The following is a 25,256-nucleotide window of genomic DNA, read 5'->3' on the forward strand; positions in this document are numbered from 1 at the left end:
AACAGAAAGACTGTCACTAAGTTCAGTGATCTATAACAAATGAACTTCCTTTGGCTATCTTTTATCACTTGTTTGCTTTCAGGAAAGTTGCAAAAGTGGTTTAGCAAAACCAGGCTGTTTCGGGGTTGAGGGGGGAAGGTGTACAACTGTCTTATTTCTATCTGGACCTTAATCAGTTCTTCCTAGCCATTAGCCTTTGCTGTAGCCTTTAGATGGATTAAATGCCTTTTGGCACTATATTACTTGGGTGTCTTATCAGTGACAAATCAGGAAGGCATAGGAACAGAGCCAGTTTGGTCTAAGGTTAAGGTGCTGGGCTAGAAACCAGGAGACTGAGAGTTCTAGTCCCGCCTTAGGCATGAAAGCCGGCTGGGTGACCTTGGGCCAGTCCCTCTCTCTCAGCCCAACCCACCTCACAGGCTTGTTGTTGTCAGGAAAACAGGAGGAGGAAGGAGCATTAGGTATGTTCGCTGCCTTGAGTTATTTATGAAAATAATAAAGACAGGATAAAAATCAATCAATCAAATAAACATTAATTTACAGGTTGCTGGGTAAAGGTAAAATCAATTGGCCAATGTTTTATATTTAAACTGGCCCAGTACAAAGGAAGCAATGCAATATTTTCCTCATTTGACAAGGGAAACAGAATATTTTCAAGAGGCACTGGAAGATGCTATTGTTTGCATATGCACACACTTAGGCCTTGATCCACAGCTTAGAAAGCGACATTTGATCCTATCTCTGTATGTAAGTTAGGAGCAGAAATGGTCCTGTCTATAAGATGGCAAAGTATTCTTTGACCTTGCAGGGCATGTAATACAACATTTGACAATCTTCTTTTCTCTCATACTTCTAGCCAGATCAAAATATAATGAAGTTGTCCATTTCAAAGTTCAACTGTTATGAATGTCCAGGTACAGAAGACTAGGTCCTATTTATATGAACAATTCTGTGATATAGCTGTGCCCTGGTTTAACCACTTAGCTTTACCAGAGGATTGATGGAGTCACTTGCCTATTTTCATATCTTATTGTCATGAGTACTGAAGGTGAGCAGGAGGGGGCCCCCATCCAGGGGGAATAACACATGAATTTCCCCCCTGGATAGGGGCCCTCTCCTGCTCACCATCAGTACTCATGACACTTATTTTAATTGATCATGAGGTTAAGATATCCTACCACGTGCAATATTTATTATATTGTCTCATTCAGAAGGATAGCAAAGAAGATCTCACAAAGGCAGGAAACTTTTAGATGACGATATTCTAATCCAGGAGGTAAGGATGTAATCCTTCTCTTTCTTGAGACTCCCAGTTTCATTGTCCTTTAATTCAGAGTCTATATGGAAATCTCATGTGACCCTTGGAAACCAACTGGGCCATCCCTGTGGGAGTAAGAGTAAAACAGACTCCTCCATTGTTTGGTTTCCTTTGGCCTCTTGGAATTTGCTACAAGGGAAATGAGTACTGGAGCACAAAAGCCTTCTCATTAATATTAAAGCAAAATCTAGAAGTACCTGTGAAAGCTTTGGGGCACCTGCAGATAGTGTTACTATGCCTTCTTCGCTGAGCAAGTCATGGAAGTGCAGCCAATGACTCTATCCTTTATGTGGGTAGCATGGGGAAAAAGAGGGTTAGTCTGCTCAAGGAACACAAGGAACCCAATGAAATTGTAAGATCTGGCTGCCCTTCTCCTTGTGAAACAACCAAATTTAGTGGTGACAGAAACATAACGGACTGAGGGGAGTGTGAGTTGGTTATGAAGATGAGGCAAAATAGAGTAATTTTCCCTGCACATACATCATTTTCCTATACCTATACAAGAAACTAGACTTATGGAAAGGTGATGAGGCTCAGTCTTCTCACAGGAAGGGTCTGTACAGTGAATGACTCTCAAGCATCAGAAACTAATCTGATATTTTAGTTACTATGGTCTGTTCTGTATTTCAAGTAAATACTGACAGGTAAGGTAATCAAGAACCTTGCTAACAAAGATACAGTGAGGTAAGCCACTATTACCATCTAATTTAAAGAACCAGGAAGACAGTTTCTCTGAAAGCATTGAGAGGTTGTGGTGAATTGATTATTATCATTGTCAAGAGTATAAATGGATGTGTTCATATTTCAGGTCAGATGCCCAAGTTATTAAACATTATTTCTTAGACCACACACTTCTTGGTGATCAAAACGTGTGGCTTACACTAGTTACTTCTCTGAAAAGCATCCCCACAAAAAATAAAAATGTCAAAAAATGGTGCAAGCACAAAGAAAAATACAGTTAGGGTATCTATAGTCTATGGAACAAGAACTGCTAGATGCAGAAACCAGATTCAGAAGAGGCAGCATTTGAGATCACATCACTAACATCGGAGGGATAATGGAAAAGGCAAGGGGGCTCCAAAAAGAAGAGTATTTATTGTTTTATTTGCTTTTGACTATATAAATCACAATATATCATCGATAGCTCTTAAAAACAGGGTGGTGCTGAAGCATCACATCTGCCTACTGAAGAATGTACAGGAAGATTATAAAGCAACAGAAGACAAGATGCAAAGGAAAGAGGAGGACTGGATTTACCAGATTTGAAATTGCATTTTGCAGCTTGTTGTTTGGTCTGGATGAAATAATGGGTGTGGCTGAGAAACAAGAGACCTTTAGAGTTAGAAGATAATGACCGGAGGTTTGGATGGCATGGATACTTCTGGTACAATAAAGTTAAAATTAATGTGGATTTTAAAAATCATTTTATTAGATGTGCCATATTGAGAATATGGAATAGATATAAACCCAGGCTGTGCCCAAAAACACCTCTGTGGATCACAGCACAAGAAGCATTCCATAGAAGAGAAACAGCAGGCAAAGACAAATGGTTAACATACCAGAAATTATTGGAAAATCATCAAGGGGAATAGAAAATTAAATCAAGAGAGAAACTAATGGCAGAAGGATATAGTCGTCAATGGTTTTCCCATTTACAGTTATCAGAAAGATTCAAAATGGATAAAAAGACTTATAGAGCAAAGTAAGACAGAATTTGAAGTATAGTTGTGTACTGATGATGAAATGTAATTGCTAAAATGTATAAACTTTTGAAATTTGAAACAGAGGAAGAAAAGGTTGAATGTATGATAAAGAATGTATGATAAAGTTGGCTAAGAATTTTGGTTATAATATACAGATGGAACAATGGGAAAATATGTGGTTGAAAGGATTGAAAATTACATTGTGTTAATCTTAAAAGAGAATCTTTATAAAATGATGTACCATTGGTACATGACACCAGAGAAATTATCTAGAATGTATAATGGCACTTCAAAGATACGTTGGAAATGTGAACAACATGAAGCGACATTTTATCATGTTTGGTGGACATGTAAAACAGCTAAAAAAAAATGGATTCAAATACATACATTGATTGTTGTTTATTCGTTCAGTCACTTCCGACTCTTTGTGACTTCATGGACCAGCCCACGCCAGAGCTTCCTGTCGGTCGTCAACAACCCCAGCTCCCCCAGGGACGAGTCCGTCACCTCTAGAATATCATCCATCCACCTTGCCCTTGGTCGGCCCCTCTTCCTTTTGCCCTCCACTCTCCCTAGCATCAGCATCTTCTCCAAGGTGTCCTGTCTTCTCATTATGTGGCCAAAGTACTTCGGTTTTGCCTTTAATATCATTCCCTCAAGTGAGCAGTCTGGCTTTATTTCCTGGAGGATGGACTGGTTGGATCTTCTTGCAGTCCAAGGCACTCTCAGAATTTTCCTCCAACACCACAGTTCCAAAGCATCGATCTTCCTTCTCTCAGCCTTCCTTATGGTCCAGCTCTCGCAGCCATATGTTACTACGGGGAATACCATTGCTTTAACTATGCGGACCTTTGTTGTCAGTGTGAGGTCTCTGCTCTTGACTATTTTATCGAGATTTGTCATTGCTCTTCTCCCAAGGATTAAGCGTCTTCTGATTTCCTGACTGCAGTCAGCATCTGCAGTAATCTTCGCACCTAGAAATACAAAGTCTTTCACTGCTTCTACATTTTCTCCCTCTATTTGCCAGTTATCAATCAAGCTGGTTGCCATAATCTTGGTTTTTTTGAGGTTTAGCTGCAAGCCAGCTTTTGCACTTTCTTCTTTCACCTTCATCATAAGGCTCCTCAGTTCCTCTTCGCTTTCAGCCATCAAAGTGCTATCATCTGCATATCTGAGATTGTTAATGTTTCTTCCAGAGATTTTAACTCCAGCCTTGGATTCCTCAAGCCCAGCATGTCGCATGATGTGTTCTGTGTACAAGTTGAATAGGTAGGGTGAGAGTATACAGCCCTGCCATACTCCTTTCCCAATCTTAAACCAGTCCGTTGTTCCGTGGTCTGTTCTTACTGTTGCTACTTGGTCGTTATACAGATTCTTCAGGAGGCAGACAAGATGACTTGGTATCCCCATACCACTAAGAACTTGCCACAATTTGTTGTGGTCCACACAGTCAAAGGCTTTAGAATAGTCAATAAAACAGAAATAGATGTTTTTCTGAAACTCCCTGGCTTTTTCCATTATCCAGCGGATATTGGCAATTTGGTCCCTAGTTCCTCTGCCTTTTCTAAACCCAGCTTGTACATCTGGCAACTCTCGCTCCATGAATTGCTGAAGTCTACCTTGCAGGATCTTGAGCATTACCTTACTGGCATGTGAAATGAGTGCCACTGTTTGATATCCATACATTGATACAGAGGATTTTAAAGATTAATATTCAATTGATGCCAAAACTTTTCCTTTTAGGATTGATGGATAAACAGTTAGAAAAAAGGCATGGAAGATTATTTCAATATATGATTACTGTGGCGAGATTATTATATGCACAGGGGTAGAAGGATTCAACACTACCCACTATGGAAGAATGGTTGGTGAAATTGACAGAACTTCCATGAGATGGACAAACTGACTTATTTGATTAGGGAAAGGACAATACCTACATTTATTGGTAACTGGAAACCCCTTATGGACTTTGTGCGTAAAAATGAAAAAAATGAACTTGTGATTTATGGTTTTGATGATTAGACAGTATAGATTATAGAAAGCAGAAAGTCATGATGTAACTTTAGAGAGAGAGGTTAAAATATAACTGTACTTATAACTATTGTGAAGAGTATTGGAAGCCACTTCTTTATACTTTTATATCTTTCTCTTTTTTCCTCCTTTTTTCTTCTTTGCACTTTGTTTTTTCTGTTTTTTCTTTTTGTTTTCATTTTCTCTGTTCTGTTTTAGTTTGTATTAGTTCTTATTATTGCTCTTAAATTGTACCTGTGTATGTGTGTGTGTGTGTATGTATGTGTATATGTATGTATGTATGTGTCTGTATGTATGCATGTATACGTGTGTGTGTATGTATATGTATATGTGTGTGTGTGTGTACAGGATTCTTTTGTTAAAGGGGAAAGAAGAGAGTACAAAAGTCAGACCCCTTCTCAATATTAAAACAACTAAGATTATTACCACTGTAAGCCAACCCCATTCAGATAGGCAGAGAAGTAGAATAAGAAACAGACTTTATCTTTTTAGCTCAAAAATTCATGGGGATGATGACTGTAGCCCTGAAATTAAGAGACATCTGCTGCTTGGGAGAGACAGTATGATAGATCTACTCTAAAGATTAAAGTGAGGAGACATCGCACTGACAACAAAGGCATGCCATATCAAGGCCTTGGTTGAAAGCTGGACCACCAGAAAGGCTGAATGTGGGGAAAAATGTTTTTGAATTATGTGGCTGGAGAAAAAAGTTAAGAATACCTTGGAATGCAATGACAAATCATGAAATACTAGATTCCAAACGAATAGCGAAGCAAAAGCTTAAATAACTTGGACACATAATGCAAAGGCATGAATCACTGGAGAAGAACCTTCAAAAACAGACCAACCGAAGACAAGGTGGTTAGATATTCACCAATGATAAAAGCATGAGATTACAAGAACTCAAAGAAACAATTACTGACAGAAAATCTTGCCCAAAAGATATTCACCAGATTATTAGAAGTCAGAAAAAACTGAACAATAGCAAATGTATGGCCTGCCAGTTCGTTTTCCCCAAGAAAATAATGGAACAAATGTTTCCTTCTTCATCTGAAACACAGTAAGTTCTTGTCCAGTCTCTCTTACAATAGCCAGACCTATATGATGGCTGACATGCAGTGAGATTTCCTCTCCTTTCTCTGCACTGAGGTCACAGCATGTGTTGTAAAAGGCCAGGAAAGTAGAGTGGGCTATGGGAAACTCACGACACAATTATACTATCACACTTCTTTTCCTTTCAAAATATAAATTGGTGCTTCAGGTGAGGAAGAAAGGAGAAGGAGAGCTACCTGCTTACACAATGCACAATTTTAGCATATAATATGCTATGAACTTTCAGCTTTCCCAATATCCATCTTTCCTGTGTGTGAAAGGTGAAAGGTCCCCTGTGCAAGCACTGAGTCATGTCTGGCCTTTTGGGGGGATGCTGCTTTTGCGACGTTTTCTTGGCAGACTATGGCGGGGTTGTTTGCCAGTCGTCACCTTCCCCAGCAAGCTGGGTGCTCATTTCACCGACCTCGGAAGGATGGAAGGCTGAGTTGACCTGAGCCAGCTACCCGAGAGAGAATCCAGCTTCCGCTGGGATTGAACTCGGGCCGTGGGGAGAGTTTCGGATGCAATACTGCCGCCTACCACTCTGAGACACATGAGGCTTATCCATCTTTCCTAGCATATCAGAAAAAATAAAGAGCAGAAAAGCTATGGCCACAGCACTCAGTAGCCCATTTTGCAATAACTTCAAATCCATGGCAGCTTAGAAATGTTCCCTTGGACACAGCTTTTATACTCTCACAAATTTTTCATTCATATACTACCATACAAACAGAACAGTGTGAAAACTCAGTGGGCTCTCTTTATAGCATGTAAAGTAGTAGGAAGACCAACTCTTCCTATGGACTCATTATTTAACTGAATCCTGTACTTCTTGAGAAGAGCCAACCCTCGGAATACTAAAACTCTTGAGTTGCAACTTTTTGTACAGGACTCTTTTACAAACCATCAGCGAAGGAAGCTTTCAAAACTTGCCCGCACTCTCATTACAGATCAGACTGAAGGAACTCACCAGCAGATGAGAGCAGCTGTCACAGCAGTCCAAGTGATACAACAAGAATTGGGCTTCTTAGTCTCCGACTCTTCCTCCCTCTTGCAGCAAGATAGGCAGATGAGATAGATGCCAAGGAAAACCAGGTTGAGACCCAAGAAGAGAACTCCAGTCAGGGCCAAGAGGATCAAGGACTATGAGACAGGAGGAAAGAAGGGGAGAGATGTTTTTTAAGCCATAAACAGAGGCTTAACAGACAAAACATTTTCATGCCATCGGTCAAAACACACATTTGAGGCTGGAACCAGAGCTACTAGCCCTAATGCTAATCTCTAACTTTGTTCTAACCATAATTTCAGAACTGAATACTTGCTTTTTAATCATCAGTTGACTCTTGTAAAAGAATTGCAAAATGGATAGAAAGGTTCAACCCAATGGACTTCTTGTACACCACAGCATTCAAAGTTAGTTTAAAACTAGCCTTTGTAGAATGAACAGCTTTAGAAGTTCACTCAGATTTTGTCTTGCTTAAGCTAATTTTCTGTAAAGCAAAGAAACAGAAAAGGTGTCAAATGTGTTAAGATCTGTTTCCACACATATACCAACATGAATAATTCGTACCCCCTCAATCAAGAGTTGGCAAGAAGTATTGACATTAACTCCAACTAGGTATTTCAGCAGAAATATTCCCACCTGGTAGTCCAAATTAGTTACTACTACAACCATGGGGGAATGACTCTTTTAGGATGTGCTGCTGCACCAGTGTACTATGACAGACTGTGATATAGAGATATATGAAGGTTTCCTGGGAAAAGAACTGGGGAGAATGGGGAAGAGACAATGTCTCCAATGTTCTTCTCTGAGAGGTATAAATATCTGGGGAAAAAAATAGGGAATTCTTTTTTTTTTCTGGTCTAAACAACTTTTTCTAACCAATAGTTTGGGGATAATGAGAGCTGGAATCTAAGTACCTACAAATCATCTCATTTCCATTATTATTTCTTTTCGATTTACTCTGTAGTCATATTTAGCTTACTCCTAATTTGGCGCTGCGGGTTAAACCGCTGAGCTGCTGAGCTTGCCGATCAGAAGGTCGGCAGTTCAAATCTGCGTGATGGGGTGAGCTCCCGTTGCTAGTCCCAGCTCCTGCCAACCTAGCAGTTCGAAAACATGCAAATGTGAGTAGATTAATAGGTACCGCTTCGGTGGGCAGGTAACAGCGTTCCGTTTAGTCATGCCGGCCACATGACCACGGAAGTGTCTACGGACAAACGCCGGCTCTTCGGCTTTGAAACAGAGATGAGCACCACCCCCTAGAGTCGGACACGACTGGACTTAATGTCAAGGGAAACCCTTACCTTTACCTAATTTATCCACTAAGTCCACTAATTGTAATTAGGGGCAACATCCATGTCCATTTTTTCTCTCCCACCTAGAAGTAACCCAACAAAAGCAGCTCAGTGCCCCAGAAAGGAATAAACACCAGCACAGAAGAACTTGGCAATCACAAACCAAATTGTTAAGTTCTGCTACCAAATCCACTTAAACAGCTATTTATTTACTGAATCAAATATATAGTTCTCTAGCAGATAAACAAGACAAATTAAAGATCATGGAATTCAAATAAGAATCCCTACAAACTCAGAAGATCAGGAGGTTAAAAACAATCCTGTTACATGCAGGCAGTGTTGATTTTTTTCAAGAAAAAGTAAGAAATATTCTTTGAGTAGACCAGTCTTTGAATTGGTCATAAATGTTGCTCATATTGCAGACCTTAAGGCCCATTACCTTTACAAATATGCATGTGCGATAAACACAAATCACAGATATTGGAGACAGAGATATTATCAAAATATGCACTGAAGCACCCAATTCATAGTGTGAAGAACTAGTGATTTGCCTCTGAGAATAAACAGATAAAATCCTTTTCAACCGTTACTCTTGTCTTGCAAATAAGGTTTCAAATGTTAGTAGCCACTACCAACTGTACTGTATCAGTTGTTTGTGACATAAGGGGTTAAAGGGGAAAAGAAAATTAAGAATCACCATCTGTTTTCCAAAATCACAAGAACTAGTCTTACTTGCCATGTACAAGCAACTAAATGGCCATTTACAAGCTTTATGTACCTAAACAGAAGTGCCATTCTCCTATAAGAGGTAATTATGCCTCAAGCAACTTTACCATTAATAGCTGCACAAATGTAGGCTATTTCAAGGCCCTTTTCTGGCTGGCAGTAACACAACTGCCTATTTACCGATTTTTAAAATGTTTTCCAATACATCATCCAGTTAACTCTGCAGTGTGGAAGTGGTTTTAGTTTTCTTGGCAACAAGCATGTTACATTTAGAATGCCTGAAGCCAGCCAAATTCTCTCCATGAAAGATGGAGCTCTCTCACCATGTGAAACAATTTTTTGGTTACAAACCTTCTGCATTTGTAGGATTGCAAATTGGCCATAATAAACATTAAGAAAGGCACAGCACTAAAATCCAACAAAATCTCTAATTAAGCAGGAAAAAAGCATAGGATGGCTGTTTGCTGCAAGTTCCAAAATGTCCTAAACTTCTTTAAAACTTCTTTAAAAACAGCCGAACAACCCCACACCTGACTTTCCTGCTATAGTCAGGTATATAAATCAAGTGATTTCTGGCTAACCACATGACCGAGGAAAGGCTACAATACCAAGGGGTGGGGGGATTTAGTATAAGATGTTCTCATGAAATTGCTTATGGTATTTTCTTCTAAACTAAATTATCAAAGCCAGTCTTCAAGGAACATCTGGCAGGGATACAAGGGGCTGGGGCTGGAAGAAAGAAAACAGCGAATGGAGGAACAAGAACAATTTTTAAATGGGAGTATGTACAAGCTGAGCTGTCAAATGGACAACACACAACTCTATATCCCACTTGAGTGTCAATCACTTAGAAATATATCCCTTGTTTAGCAAACTCTAAGCAAGAATTATTAACAGCTAAGCTTTTATTTCTTGATTAGGGGAGAACCATGAGATTTGCCTTTCATGTGAAAAGGAGATACATCTGCAATGTAGAAATAATGGCTAGGAATGGGACAATTCACTCTTTGTACCTCTCCCTGCCACCATTTTTTCCTTTAGTGATAAAGAGATCAGAAATATGGTAGAAAGAATAAAAAAATATAAGGCCTGGGGAAGATTTGGGAAAAAATGGGCAGTCAGAGGATGCTTAAACTTTCTCAACTTTCCCTGAAAATGCTATCCACTGAGCACTACTGTTTACTTCAAAAAGTTTGGAAAATGCTTAAATCATGCCTTTCTAATTCCAGTAACCTCCTGTTTCTCAAAGTCACCCAATCTTTCATCTACACTAAACAACAAGCTGCAAAGTAGTTTCAAATCGGGTAAACCTAAACCTCTTTTAGGGCCAATTCAGATTGTCAAATGCTTTCTCCGCATCTAAGAAAATTAATGCTGTTTTTCATTATGCTGTTCCAAATATTCTATAATGTCCAATACTGTTCTAACATTGTCTTTTAGGTAGAAATCCATATTGGTCCTCATGAATAAACTCTTGCAGAATTCTTTTTAGTCTATCTGCTAAAATCGCTGTAAACAGCTTATAGCCATTATTCAATGACAATCTTTGACGGGGGCAATTCAGACTCTAGTTGAAAACCTTCAGCAAGTGGGAGTCCAACAAGATTTAGGCAACCTGTTCCACTACTCAACAGCTCTTTCCACCACATTATTCCTTACATTTAGAGTGAATCTCCTGTGTTCCCCACCCAGGTACAGCTTACAGCTTTGATTTATTGAGCCATATTCTGCAAAGCTTCAGCTCCCATCAGGTGCCTTCCTTTTCAAATGCTCACTCTCCATCCTTGTTATCTTCTGGCTCTCTATATGCTGCCACAGATAGTCCTGAGCACTGGGAGACCTTGTCTCTAGTTGCAGGACAGAATCCTCTCTATTCTGGTTAGAAGCAGGAATGCCTGGTATTGAGGCTTGGTTCCCCAGTTTCCAAGCTGACAGGCTCACTGGTCCTCAACTGAACAATTTATATTCCCTAATCCTCTTCAGAGGTTTCATTCTATAGATCTCCATGGAGAACTCTCATCTAAGTACCTGTATGCACTTAATCTTCTGTGATGAGTCTTGAGGAAAGGCTGACTTCTAATCCCTTCTTAAACTTCCTTGCAAAACCCTCCTCTCCATGATTGTTCTCCTGTTCTGCTCACAAGCTCCCAGTTGCATGCTCACTCTCTCCCAGAAGGAGCAGGCACATGATCTGGGGATTCTCCTGAACTCATAGCTTTAAAGAGCATTAGTAGAGTCAATACAAACCCAGGGTGTATTGCACAATACAACATGCGTGTAACCAATTTAGAATTCTCTGGTTAGTCCACCATATGCCTAACCAACATATTCATAAATGTCTAGTCTGTATGGTGTGCAGTTGGTTACTGAGTATTGTTTCTACCACCCACAACTTTATATTGTTGATATGTTACTTCATCTTCACTTCTTGTGAGTGAAAAGCAGCTGTATTACTAAAATATTTTCGCTTGGACCCTTTTATTTTCAAGAATCCACAACTTTCATTTAATGAGAAGCATCTACAGTTGGATTCTCTTGAATTAGTATCTCTGTGGAAGTGACCCAAGCTTTTCCTATCCACGTGCAGTAGATCAATCAAGAAAAGATTTCGTGAGTTCTAAAGGACTCTCTGCTTACACTTTAAAATTAATAGTAGGACATTTTGGACTATTTTCCTATGTCGTTTCAGTCCATCTATGTGATGTAATTCCTCACTTCTCCCTCAATGCTCCATTTTCAGTATCTAAAACATGCATAGTCTCCTGCCTCTCTATAAAACAAGGCAATGCAGAGAGGAATGGAAGGTGCAACCTCCCCCTCCCCCAAGATATGTGGTGAAAGATCTCTGGGGACAAGAAATGAATTGAGGTAGGACCACACTTAGGATGTGTACATATTTCTGCTTTCCCTGCAGGCACTTTCTGTGCTATTACTTACAGTATACCTAGAAAGGAACCTATAAATGCTAATAAATTTTTAAATAAAAATAAAAAATTTCAATAAGAAAAACTATTACTAGTTTGTATTGTGAAACTGTTCTTCCACATGAGCCTATTATCATCTACTCTGCCTTAACCAATTTTTTTTTAAGAAATCCCAATTACATCATCTTTCATTTGTAATCTCCCTTTTTTTCCTACTGATTCTTCTTTTAAAAAAAATTAGAAAAAAACAAAAGGTTGAGGGGAAAAGGATGTAATGGTTCTAAATTTCCTTCTGGTTGACAACACCAGGAGCCATCTCGTCAAACAAGGACCTAAAATTGAAAGTAGTTTCCAAATCTCCCCAGCAGCACATTCTTTCTGTACAACTACCTGGAAGATATGACTGATTTGGCATATACTGTATGCTATTTGATTTTATATTCATCTTAATTAGCTTGAATCAGAAAAAACACTTCGCATGTTAGCAAATATTGTCAATATTAGCAATAGAGTTTCATTATGGAACAACCAATGTGTAACACAATAATTTGCAAGCTTTGGGGCTGTCTAGAATCCTAAATGAAGTCCTACAGTACCATGAAGCAATGAATGTTTAGTTACAAAGATCGCTTATCCATGCATCCAATACAAGTTTTGTATTTTTTTTCCCCTTCAGTTCCACTTCCAGCTTTTGATGGGAATTAGAATCTTTTTCAAGTGACAAGCCAGAGTGGGAAGAAAGAAAGACTTGGATTTTTTTTTCTTTTTCAAAGAAGTGTTTTCTGCTGCAAATAGCTATTTTAGAAAATGTGCAATTTGGTAGATAATTTGTGAGAACTGGTTCATGTAAATATAGGCTTATATATATGCTCACCTGATTCCAGTAAGAATGAATTTAGAGCTTCTGACTTAACTTCAAGTGACACCTCTAAGTGGCTGTCCATCCCATGATCGTGTCTTCCTAAGAAGGAAAACTATGAGGTCCTTTCATGAGTATGAGGTACGTTACTTTCATCCTCTACAAATGTGGTTCTTCCAAATTGGTAATGTTATTTGAACAAATGAAGCCTATGACAGTAGGGTCCTGTGAGTTCTGAAATCTCCTATATTGCTGAGGAAGGGACAGAATAGGGCACTTATAGGCAACTGGAGAACCTGTATAGCCTGGCAAGGTATTGTGAAGAGATTCTGAACAGTAAATGGAAGTCTGTATTAATGTGGACCACAGTGTTGTCATATAAGGGAATATTAGAAGTGGCCAGAATATTCAGAACATTTTGAGAGGTATTAATTTTGTAAGCCCATTTCCAGAGATTGCAATGTTTGCAAAAGAATTAAGTCATTCATTAATTTTGCAAAAGAATACATCAGACCTATCAATATTTCTTTAACACATTTAAATATGCACTCTTCTTCTTCTTGTAAATACAGCAAATTCACATTTTTAAACCGTTCCAAAATGTTCTGATCCTTTAATTAATTGATTCTGCAATTCATAGAAGACCAATGCTTTGGTTTTTTATGGGACGGGAAAGGTCTGAAATTAAATCCAATCTTAAAATTATTAATCTCCAGATGCTTCCCCTCTAATTATCTTGAGTTCTAGCTTGGCTTTTTGCACTTTCAATAACTGCAGCCATATTTTATTAATTTATCCACTGTTTAAATTTATGATTCTTAGAAACGTTGCAGTTGTATACTTTTTAAATTTGAGTTGATGTGGCATTAGCCCACTGGTTTCTAATTTTGAAATATCCCAAGCTTTCTCACCCACTTCTTCTATTTCTACTATAGTAGGCTTTGCTTAAGAGCCAGTGTGATCTAGTGGTTAAGGTTCTGGGCCAGGGGTGGGGAGACCTGAATTCTAGTCCTGCCGTGGGCACAGAAGCCAGCTGGGTGACCCTGGGCCAGTTATTCTCTCTCAACTCTAGGAAGAAAGCAATAGTAAACCACATCTGAACGTGTTGCCTGGAAATCTCAATAGATTTGTCCACGTAGTTGCCAGGAGTCAAGATTGCCTCGAATACAAAAAAGAGAAAAAGAGATTTTACTTGGACCCTTCATTTTTGTACAGTATTCATGCTTTGGAGCCAAAGTTGTAGACGTTTAAAGTCCAAAAATAGATTCTTCTGATAAATCTTTAACTGTCTCTCTTACTCATTCTACCATGTTAGATCTCACTTCGTTCTCTCACAATGCTGTGTCTATACGTAAGGCTCTTGTTTTCTGTTGACTGATAGAACTTTTAGAATCCTCTGCTAAAAATCTCTATCTTTTGTGATTATTAAATTGTATGTTCTCAATTATTTTAGGAGAGATTGTTCTAGAAAGCAGGATCAGTCATGTCTTTCTCCCAAAGACAACATTTGATAATATATTCAGAGGTTTTGCCAAAAGCCTATCCATTTTGCAGAAACTTTCCAGCCATCCATACTTTTATTGGCAATATGTTGTTTATCAGAATATAGTACAGGTATGAAGCATGTGGAATGTTTTAACTTATACCACTATCAAGGTTTTATACAAAGTAGATGTTTGATTAATGGAAACAGTAAGAGAGGGAAAAAACCCTTTCACTGCATAATGCAGTTTAGGAACAAGGTATGTAAACTGTATTTTGACTCAGCTGATTTACTCAATCAGCCTTGAAGACTTTGGAAAAGACGCTAAACCATAATCTAGTATCTATACACTCAATACTGGATTGGCCCATCATGGACAGCATTTTTTTTCAGATGAATGATCCCTTCCTCACCCACCCACCCTGACCTGTGTTTCTCAGAGAAGTTGCATCTCCTTCCTCCCTCCCTCCCTCCCCTCTCCCCCCAAAGCTGGAATCATTCACAGTGGTTTACTACATAAAATGAAACAGTATACAGTTAACAGAATGCATCAAGGCACAAGATAAAACAATAAAATGAATAAATAACAACCAAAATGCCAGTATAACCAATTGCAACACCATAGCATCAAACTTCAAATGCCCTGAATAAAACTTCCATCTTAGCAGCCTTATGGAACAATGCCAGAGTCATTGCCAGATGGAGCTCTGGGGAAGGCTGTTCTACGCAGTGGTAAAAAACCAAAACAAAACAAAAAAAACACTGTCTATAACACACCCCATAGTTCTTACTTCCCTTATAAAGGGAACACCGAGCATCCCCAGATAGGATGAGCACACATTTGACACTGTTTACTATTAACAATATGGGAATCACTAGGGCTTGCTGGGAAATATTGGTGATGGGATGCCGCAAGTGACATCAAAGATCAGTGTCAATTATGCACTGAAATTGAAATGCGGATAGGCCCACACCTCTTGCATGTTACAAATGGTTGATGAATCTAGTTTTGCCACAAGTGCAGATCTATAGTACAAGATTTTTTTAAAAATCTGTTCTATCATGTTCCTGCTCTTTTCTTGGCAAGATTTTTGGAAGTGTTTTGCCACTGCCTTCTTCCTAGGGTGGAGAGAGAGCAACTGGCCCAAGGTCACCCAGCTGGCTTGATGCCTAAGGCAGGACTAGAACTCATGGTCTCCCGGTTTCTAGCCTAGTGCTTTAACCACTACACCTAACTGGCTCTCTATAAGAAGTTATAGTGGAGAGGCATACCTACCTTCCACCAGGAGATCAATTTTACTTATTGTTTCTAGATCACTCTCTCCCCTAGATTTCTCCAACTCCATTATCCAATCTTCATCCAGCATCTCAATAGAAATCCCAATCTCAGTCTTAAAAAAAAACGTTTCTATCACTTTTAGATTCCTCAACTTCATCCACCACATCCCCAACCTGATGGCACATTTTAGCTCTCATATTTTCCACAATGTCCTGGATATCTTGCACAAAGGTTTGATAAAAGTCTGAAGATATCTGTTTGAAGTCCTGGTGAAAGTCAGAAAGAATCTGCTTGAAATCCTCCATGTCTCACACAGTAGATTATGGCACACCCTAGAAACTCAATCAGTGAAAGTCGAAGATATGGGAGAGTTTGAAAGTTTACATAAAGTGAGAGTGAATAACAGACTGTTCTCAAAGGAAAGTGAAGACAGAAAGCTGAAGGTTCATGTGAGGTTTGAGCCTGCTTCTGACTCTGAAAATGAAACTTATCTTGAGTCAGAAGCAGAAAACGAAACTCATCAGGAAGGATTTGGAGAAATTAAAACCAGAAGTGACTCAGCAGAGCAGGAGAAACTAGAAACGCTGATTGGACAAACTTCGGAGGGGGATTTAAATCCTCCAATCAGCGCTCAAGAAACACAAGCAGAGAAGTGCACGAATCAAAAGGCAGCCCGGTTTGCTGCAGGTGAGAAAAGGTGTGGAAAGGATTGTGTTAAAAGGCAGATGATCCAAGAGCAAGCTGCCAGAGACAACCGATCCTTCGAGCTCACAGCATCTGCGGAAGAGTCCATGCACCAGTCGGAAGCCTTGCCAGTAGCCAGTGTGGAACCAGAGCCAGCACTTTCTGTCATTGCAGACCTGCTTCCTGCACACGCCACTCCAGTCGAGTCTCTTTTTGCCATTCCTGCCGAGCACAGCCTTGCATCCAGTTCCAAGCCTCTCCTCATTGCTCCAACACGATTTGGTCTTGCCTCCAGTCTCAAGCATTGTTGTGACATTCCTGCCAAGCCCAGCCTTGTCTCCAGATCCGAGCCTTGCCTAGACGCTCCATCCCAGTCTAGCCTTCTCTCCAGATCCGAGTCTTGCTTAGACACTCCATCCCAGTCCAGCCTTGTCTCCAGATCCAAGCCTTGCTTAGATGCTCCGGTCCAGCCTCGTCTAGCCTCTGTGTTCCAGTCGAGTCCAACCTGTGTGCCCGTTTGCAGACCCGTACCTCAAGCCTCCTCCTTGCCACACACTCTAGCTCCATCGAGTCTTGCAGCTTTGATAAGAGAACTAGCTGAGTTCTGCCTCATTGTTTTGCCACAATCTGAACCTGCAGCCTTGCCTGGGTGTCCTTTACTGCCTGGGTGGACTTGATTGAATTGCATTGCCTAATCTATTACAAGGACTTTTTGCTGTTGTAAATAGTTATTGTAAATAAAGAACTTAATAGTAATTCTGCCTAACCATTTCATAGTCTGAACAGGACAGTTCAGATCAGCTGATTTCAATGTATAGGAAAATGCTAATATCTTCAAATCTAATACAAAAATCCAAAACTTAAAAAAAAAATTAAAAAATAATCCCAAAAATAATGTTAAGCACAAAAAGGACCAGCTTCTCCTCGCTGTAGAAAGCCTCTCTTGGGGTATGTATACTTAAAAAGAACACAAATTGGTGATTTAGAAATGGGATGGCCGGACTTATTGTCTCTTTAAGGCTACAGCGCAGCTTGGAAATGGTGACGTCCCTGCCTCCCAGGTATTCTTACCAGTTAAAAGCAAAACGCAATCTTCTGGCTGCAAATTGCTGTTTTGGAGAACAAGTATACTCCTTAATCCGGAGAACATTTCTGGGCTTCAGGAAAGACTTCCTGAGGCCGAAAAAAGTTGCTGCATTGTCCACTCTGCCCACCAAGCCAGTGGGCACAGCCGTTCAGTCCGCCATTCCCATCGGAAGCCCAGGAAGGAGCACATTCCAAGGAGGTGGAGGAGATAAGAGGAGGCACACTCTGGGAGGCAATGGTGGGAAAATGAAGAGGTTCAGGATAGCCCCGCCCTAGAGTCTCCTAGGTTATTTCTCCTTAGGTTAGGTAGAGTAGTTTTAGTCTGGCAAGATTCTGTCTATATGGTATGAGCAAATAAAGAACTGGAGTTTGAATGGACTGGCCCTTCATTGTTCTTGGGTTCTGCCTGACAGGCACACATTTTATTAAGGCTGTAATGAAGTGCAGATTCTTAATCACATGGAGGCTGTTGCAGAGTGCTGGAAAGCATTTGGCCCAGAGAAATCAGAAAAATCACACACCAGGCATTTCTATAAAAATAAATTTATTTACAGAAAGCACAAAAACATATTTACAGGCTTGTGCATTCACACGTACTCTCAGAGAAGAGAGAGCTTTCTCAGAGACCTGATTACTGGCTGCAAGGCTAAAAGAAACTAAACAAAAATCCTGCAAGCTGCCTTCCCCTCAGGCAATACAACTATTAACACCTAAACTGAGAACAATTAAATTCGACCTCTTCACCTGGCCAGAATGATTTGTTACCATAGTAACCTTAATTTCTGTAGCAGAAAACAGTATACCAATAGAGGCCATTTATAGCAACAGCCCATAGTGACTGTATATGTACTTAAGTTTTTCATGCCTATCTTCAGAGATGTGGACTTTTCAAGAAACCCCCCCCCAAAGTCTAAAGATTTTCCAAGAGCTTTTCAGGAACATTTTCCAATGGCCTAATTAACTGGAAGCTTACTTAGGGTGTTGGGGTGTATTCCATAAATTTCTTTTAAACATAGGCTGTATTAACTTTACATACCACACAAATTCCAGTTTTCCATCCCTCCATGCATACTGAAACATTCCAACCTGATGGGCTCTGTCTTCACTTGTTGGGTCGCTAATTATTTTTTTTATTAAGCAAAGCATTTCTGGAAACAAAGATTTCAGGGGGGAATCATAGGGGTGGAAAACGTTCTAGTGCTATCACACCTAGTTGCCGCCGTTCCTAAATGCTGAGAGCCTACCCACTGAATCTGAATTTTTTCTCACTTTCTTTCATTATCAGAAAATAGCTTCACAGATATTGCTGTTTTAAATACAATGCTTTCCACTGTGCATATAAATGCATCCCTGAAGTGTTACTTTCTGGTGATATGCTTTAAAACAATATGCCACCCAAGAGATTCAGATGAATGCTAGAGAAAGTCCACAATAACCTGGTGCCCCTTCTCTTGCCAACTAGATGCTCACATTCTTGACAAAGACAGCTGGGCTTTAGCTCAGGCCAACAATAGCCTCACTTGGGGCCTTTGGACCACTTGCCTGTGCTCAGACCAACCTACACCCCCAAGTTATTCTTGAAGGAGAAACAGGAAGAGGGAGTGCTATGCATGCTGCCTTGAATTCCTGGAGGAAATCAAATAAAGAAAATGCTCATTCCAGAGCCAAATGATAGTTCAGCTCAAAGCACAGAGATAAACTGAGAAAATAACGAAGGGCCTTGGATGTTATAGCTCACAAAGAGCCTATTTGTGATAGGCTGTGATTAATCCCTCCCACAGCCTGTGTGTCTCAGAGTGGTAGGAGGCAGTATTGCAAACGAAACTCTCCCCACGGCCCGAGTTTGATCCCAGCGGGAGCTGGATTCTCTCTCGGGTAGCCAGCTCAGGTCGACTCAGCCTTCCACCCTTCCGAGGTCGGTGAAATGAGCACCCAGCTTGCCAGGGAAGGTGACGACTGGGGAAGGCAATGGCAAACCACCCCGCTATCGACTGGGGAAGGCAATGGCAAACCACCCCGCTATAGTCTGCCAAGAAAACGTCGTGAGAGTGGTGTCCCCCAAAAGGCTCAGACATGACTCGGTGCTTGCACAGGGGACCTTTTACCTTTCACACAAGTCTCACAGGACAATATAGGATAGTGGTAGTCCCCATGCAAAGCACTTCTAGTCCATGTTAACAACAATCATTGCAAGAAAGCAATAATTTATAGGTAAGTGTGAATGAAGCAGTTGGGAGGTTAGGTCACTTGCCTGTACCAATTGTGCAGTTGTTCTAAACTCATTTAAGGACCCTGGATTTGAACTTTAAATGCCATTACAGTCTACAATCTGGTTACCTAAAGACTTGTATTCACCCCATATGAACCTAGTGGAGTTTTAAGATGTCTTGATTTTTCTTTGGTTTGTTGCTTCACTGATTTTTCTTTGGTTTGTTGCTGAAGCAGACCAATTTGTCAAGCATCAGAGTAATTTTATTTTTTCTAGACTAGCATCCTGGGGTAAATTAAACAAGCTCTTCTCTATCTGTTTAAATGCACTCTGAAAATAATTTTTAGGTTTTATTAATGTTTAGTATGGTTTTCAATTAGCCTTCAGCCATTCCATTGTAATATAAGATAATGGATAGTTCAATGAAGATGTTAACTCAAAGTCCAGCAACTGTGAAAAAAGCAAATTCTATGTTAGGGATCATGAAAAAAGAGTCTGAAAGTAAACATGCCAAAAGCGTAATACCGTTTTATAGAACTATGGGATGCACATGGAGGTGCGTGTACAGTTCTGGCTGTTGCATTTGGAAAAGGATACAATAGAGTTGAAAAGATTGCAGAAGAAACCAAACTGATTAGGGGCCTTCTTTCCTATGAAAAGAGCCTAGAATATTTGGGACTCTTTAGCTTGAAAAACAAGGCAATTGAAGGGAAACATGATTGGCATGTCCCTCTCTATAACACTAGGACCAAGAATCAACCAATGAAACTGATGCGGAGGAGATACAGAACAGACCAAAGAAAACACTTCTTCACAATGCATTACTAACCTGTGATATTCATTACTTTAAGAAATGTTGATAGCCACTAATGTGGATGTCTTTAAATGGGAACTGGATACATTGACAGAGGACAGGTACCAATCTTGAGGCTCAGTGTTAGCTTTGGGATGAGGGCACCAAGCCCTCAATATCAGTTGCACGGAAGCAACTGATGGAGAGAGATATGTCTCTACTTCCTGCTTATGAGCATAACAAAGACAACTAGTTGGCTGTTGTGAGAAACAAAATGCTGGACTAAGATGGACCAGATGTTCTTAGCAAAATAAATAAACACATTTATTTATTTAAATGTATTGGCCTCCCAACTCCAGTGGACTCTTTAATCTGATGGCAAAGAGGAAGTATATTAATGGACGCATCAAAACAGTTCTCCCAAGAAGGCTGGTACCCATACTTTCCTTGAATAAAGCTTTGCTTTTTCCACTGACCACAGAGGCTTTGATGCTGCTTTTCATCAACCAATCTGGCAAAAAGTGAGAGTCTTGCATGACACAGGGGCCAAACTTGAGCCCCCAGTGAGAGGCGATTTGTTTAAAACTAAGTCACAAGGATTGCTTTGGACACAGAGCAGCTTTTTTGAGCTGACTCCTAGTTGCTGTCAAGAGGCACGTCTTGCCCCCTTTGGGACAGAAGTATGCTTTGTCAGATGGCATTAAGACCAGAGGTTCCCATCAGCACATTCAGATGAATGCTGGAGCAAAGGGATGAAGGTCGGCACACAAAATTCCTTGAAAGCACAAACATCAGCGTGAATGACAACAGGAGTCAAATGAGACCCTATACAATAAAGGCATTTGCAAAAGCACACTTGGGGAGGGAAGAGACATTTTTCTCATAATGGTAGCCCTAATATAAAACAGCAAGTATTTATTAACCGAAAGCCAGCTTTCTGCAGTAAGAAAAACTTGTAATCCAGTGTGACAGAAGAACAAAGATGCCTCTTGCTCAGTGCAATATTTTGGGCCCTTGAGTGCTAAAACCTCAAAGTTCCTCACAGGAAATACCAAGAATGTGTGATCTTATGACTGCTTCCTTTGCTCTATATCACTCAATTCATCCCACCTCCCTTTAAAACATTTCAAACCATCTTTAAAAGAATCCAAGTGGCAGAAAAAAAATCCAGACAGAAGGGCTTTAATCTACACATGCAAGAGCATTTTGAGGGGACAAAATGACACTGTACTTTAGTAATAACTGAATGTATGTAATCTTTCTAAAAGAACATGGATTAACGTAGCATGGCAATAATGTTCCAATAAAGCATATTTTTAAAGAATAGATGGGTAGAAATAGACATATGCATTAATCACATTTTAAACACTGCAACCTCGTATCTAACTGTACATAACTTTTGTCAGCTTCACTCATCAGCTGTCTTAATTCGGCCCATGGTAGAAAAGTTTGGCCGTGATCTTTTAAAACTAATAACAACTAAAAAGGATCTGATATGAAACAGGGCTTGCTTTTTGTTCTCTATAAAGGGACAGTAATCCAAAATCATAGTGATTCCACCTTATTCTGAACAGCTTTTATTCCATTTCAAAACAAAGTACATTTTTAAACAATCATAATCCATTTGTTTATTTATTTTCTCCATATCAGGGGAGGGGAGTCATGTCAGCAGAAGAGAAGAAAGATCCACATGAAGGGAGTCCATGTAGGGAACAAGGGCTGGTACAGAAGTTGCAACCAGAAGGAAAATCACTGAGAAGTGGGGTCTGAAACTTCCATGGACTATTCAGAAACAGATCCCTCACACCCTGATTATTTAGGGTGCTAACTTGGAATCACTGTTCAGCCCCAACACCCTTAAAACCAAAACTAGAACCATCACTCGGAGATTGGGCTGGTATCAGGTCCAGTTAGTTTACTACCTGATACTGAGACTCCCCATAGCTACTTATGGGGAAAGGACTTGGGGTATACAGAGTGTTTGGGACAGATAAATGACAGGAAAGTCAAGGTTAATCATGCATATGAGTGCATGTAAAGACCCTTCTAAACATCAGTTCCTCTAGAAGACACATTCGTAAATAAGTGAGCCTAGGACTAGAGGTATGTATGGAGTTACACACATGTAGAAGATGCCCATGCCAGTCAAACTGCCAGTTCTGGGATTGCATGGAGCCCAACATGCAGCTTCTGATGTAACTGGGAGATCTATGAGTGTGCATGAAACAAAACAGGTATTTGTGTTTACAGGGCTCTAATCATTTGACTTGACAGTGGCTGTAGAATTCTAGTAAGATGTGATGTGCTGGGGAGGGACAAATAAGGCTTTTAAATTATCAGTGCACATCTTGGAGACATATTGCCTTGCAGGGTATAATAGCCTGCCAGAATCAGAAGAGCAGACAAAGGTTGCTGTGGTCATGTGAACAAGTGCTTGTAGTTGGCAACCACTATCCCCATAGCCAATATCCTTTGCCTGCAGTGAAAAGCACAGGACACACATTTCCCTGTCATCATCAAGTGCTTTTGGGATGAGGAACAAACATCAGAAATCCCCTAGAGTGGGCAGCTGTGCCATGCACCACTGTTCACCTCCTTGCGGACATAAATTTACCCAAACAGTGCCAGGTTTCTATGAAGTAACAGTCCATAGCCTGGGCAGTATCTGCTCCCTCTTGGGTAATCTTCGACCCTGAGTGCAGAGGAGTGTGGGGGGAAGAAGAAATCATTCCACTTCCTTCCTTAGCTGCCAACTCCACATGCTTAAAGGTAAAGGTAAAGGTTTCCCTTGACGTAAAGTCCAGTCGTGTCCGACTCTAGGGGGCGGTGCTCATCTCCGTTTCAAAGCCTTGGAGCCGGCGTTGTCCATAGGACACTTCCGGGTCATGTGGCCAGCATGACTCACGGAACGCCGTTACCTTCCCGCCGAAGCGGTACCAATTAATCTACTCACATTTGCATGTTTTCGAACTGCTTGGTGTGCAGAAGCTGGGACGAGCAACGGGAGCTCACCCCGCTGCGCGGTTTCGAACCGCCGACCTTCCGATCGACAGCTCAGCGGTTTAACCCGCAGTGCCACCGCGTCCCACATGCTTAGGGACCAATAAATGGCTGTTCAGTCTTATCTTGGCAGGATGCCCTTTAATGCATGGCCAGCAAAGCAACAGTATGGCTATCTATTATCAGCCAGTGCAAGACCCATGATTTTGCAAACAGCATGGCGCTCTCTCTCCCTCTCTCCATGTACAGGCCCCCTGACTTAAGATGATGCATGGGTTTGTGAAATATCTAACCTACCAATGCAATGTATAAATTTTGAGCCATAACTTTTCTCTCCTTTGCTTTTTACTCTTAGTTTCAGTAAATATTTTTTCATGTTGTCCAACTAATTCCTGGGATTTTATACATTTCATACTGACACAATAAAGAGAGTAGAAGAGGGAAGCAAGTCAGAATTGCACTAACTTTTTTGACTCAAGGAGTAAGAAACATAATTCCCTGTATCACTGGAATATAATTCTCATACTGACCCATAACTTTGATTGTGGATTAGTATGTTGCATGAACCCAACCGATGTGACTTGCAAACCAATTTATGACAGAGGAGTACAACTACTCCATAGCTACGCCATAGCTGAGGGCCACACCTGGCATTTGAGTAGTGTTTCAAGGGTTACTTTCTGAAAAGTAGGGGCAAAGTTGAGACAATAATTTGTATTCAGTTGTCTTTAAATAAAATTGATATGATTACTACCTTCTTAGGCACGGAATAATGTTTGCCTTCTATTGCATTGCAAATTCCACTTCAGTAGTAGCTTTTGGAGAATTTGGGGGTTATACTGTCGGCTGTTTATTTTATTTATTTTCTATCCCGCCCTTATTATTTTTATAAATAACTCAAGGCAGTGAACATACCTAATGCTCCTTGCTCCTCCTATTTTCCCCACAACAACAACAACCCTGTGAGGTGGGTTGGGCTGAGAGGGAGCGACTGGCCCAAGGTCACCCAGCCGGCTTCCATGCCTAAAGCGGGACTGGAACTCTCAGCCTCCTGGTTTCTAGCCCAGCACCTTAACCACTACACCACAGTGGCTTTGCTGGGGGACCTTAGGCCTCAGGACTTGCACCTCTAATTCATGACTTAACATCGTATAGGACCATAATGTTTAAAGTGAGCTAGGCCACTGAGGCTTGTTCAGTATGCCATAAATGATAAAAATGTTTTAAATAAGCAAGATAATTGTTCAGCATGGATTTCACTGAATTTGATGGAATTTATGGAAACGTGGTTACAGGTTTATTAGATCACATAGAAAGCGTTTGTAGGAACAGTTTGTATGAATTCTAGCAGTTTATTTCTGCTATTCAGGATTTAAACTTTAATTATAATGAACACAGTTTTCAAATATGTCATGCTCACTCCACAGATTCAAAGAACTATGAACTAAACAGATATAAAATACAAGTCTGATTCATTTTATCAGGTCCAAAGGATACATTTAATTGTGCAGTTTCTGACTTGCACACAAGAAACTCTTTATAAATTATGTTTCTAATCAGCATCAATACTTTACAGCTACATCTTGAAATCACGTTCTAGGTCAGGTCACAAATAATCACCAACCATCCTTCTTAAGATAACATGCTTGCAGTGTTCCTCTGAACAGCTTGCAGCATACAGGTTAGGTTACATTTCCTCTGGGGTTAAATAGCTTTTTCAGATTATAGTGTGAACAACGTATCTGTAACTCATGACAGCTAGTAAACTGTG

The 25,256-nt window shown here is 40.3% G+C and overlaps 1 protein-coding gene across 1 annotated transcript in view; it reads right to left on the reverse strand.

The window, feature by feature from the left end:
- TTYH2 (tweety family member 2) overlaps window positions 1-25,256 on the reverse strand; it is a 76,396-nt gene that overhangs the window by 39,747 nt on the left and 11,393 nt on the right. The window contains exon 3 of the mRNA XM_063292939.1: window positions 7,115-7,287. Within this exon, the coding sequence (XP_063149009.1) occupies window positions 7,115-7,287 (173 nt within the window). The remainder of the gene's footprint in view (window positions 1-7,114; window positions 7,288-25,256) is intronic.

This window comes from Candoia aspera, chromosome 2, assembly GCF_035149785.1.
Source record: "Candoia aspera isolate rCanAsp1 chromosome 2, rCanAsp1.hap2, whole genome shotgun sequence".
NCBI lineage: Eukaryota > Metazoa > Chordata > Lepidosauria > Squamata > Boidae > Candoia > Candoia aspera.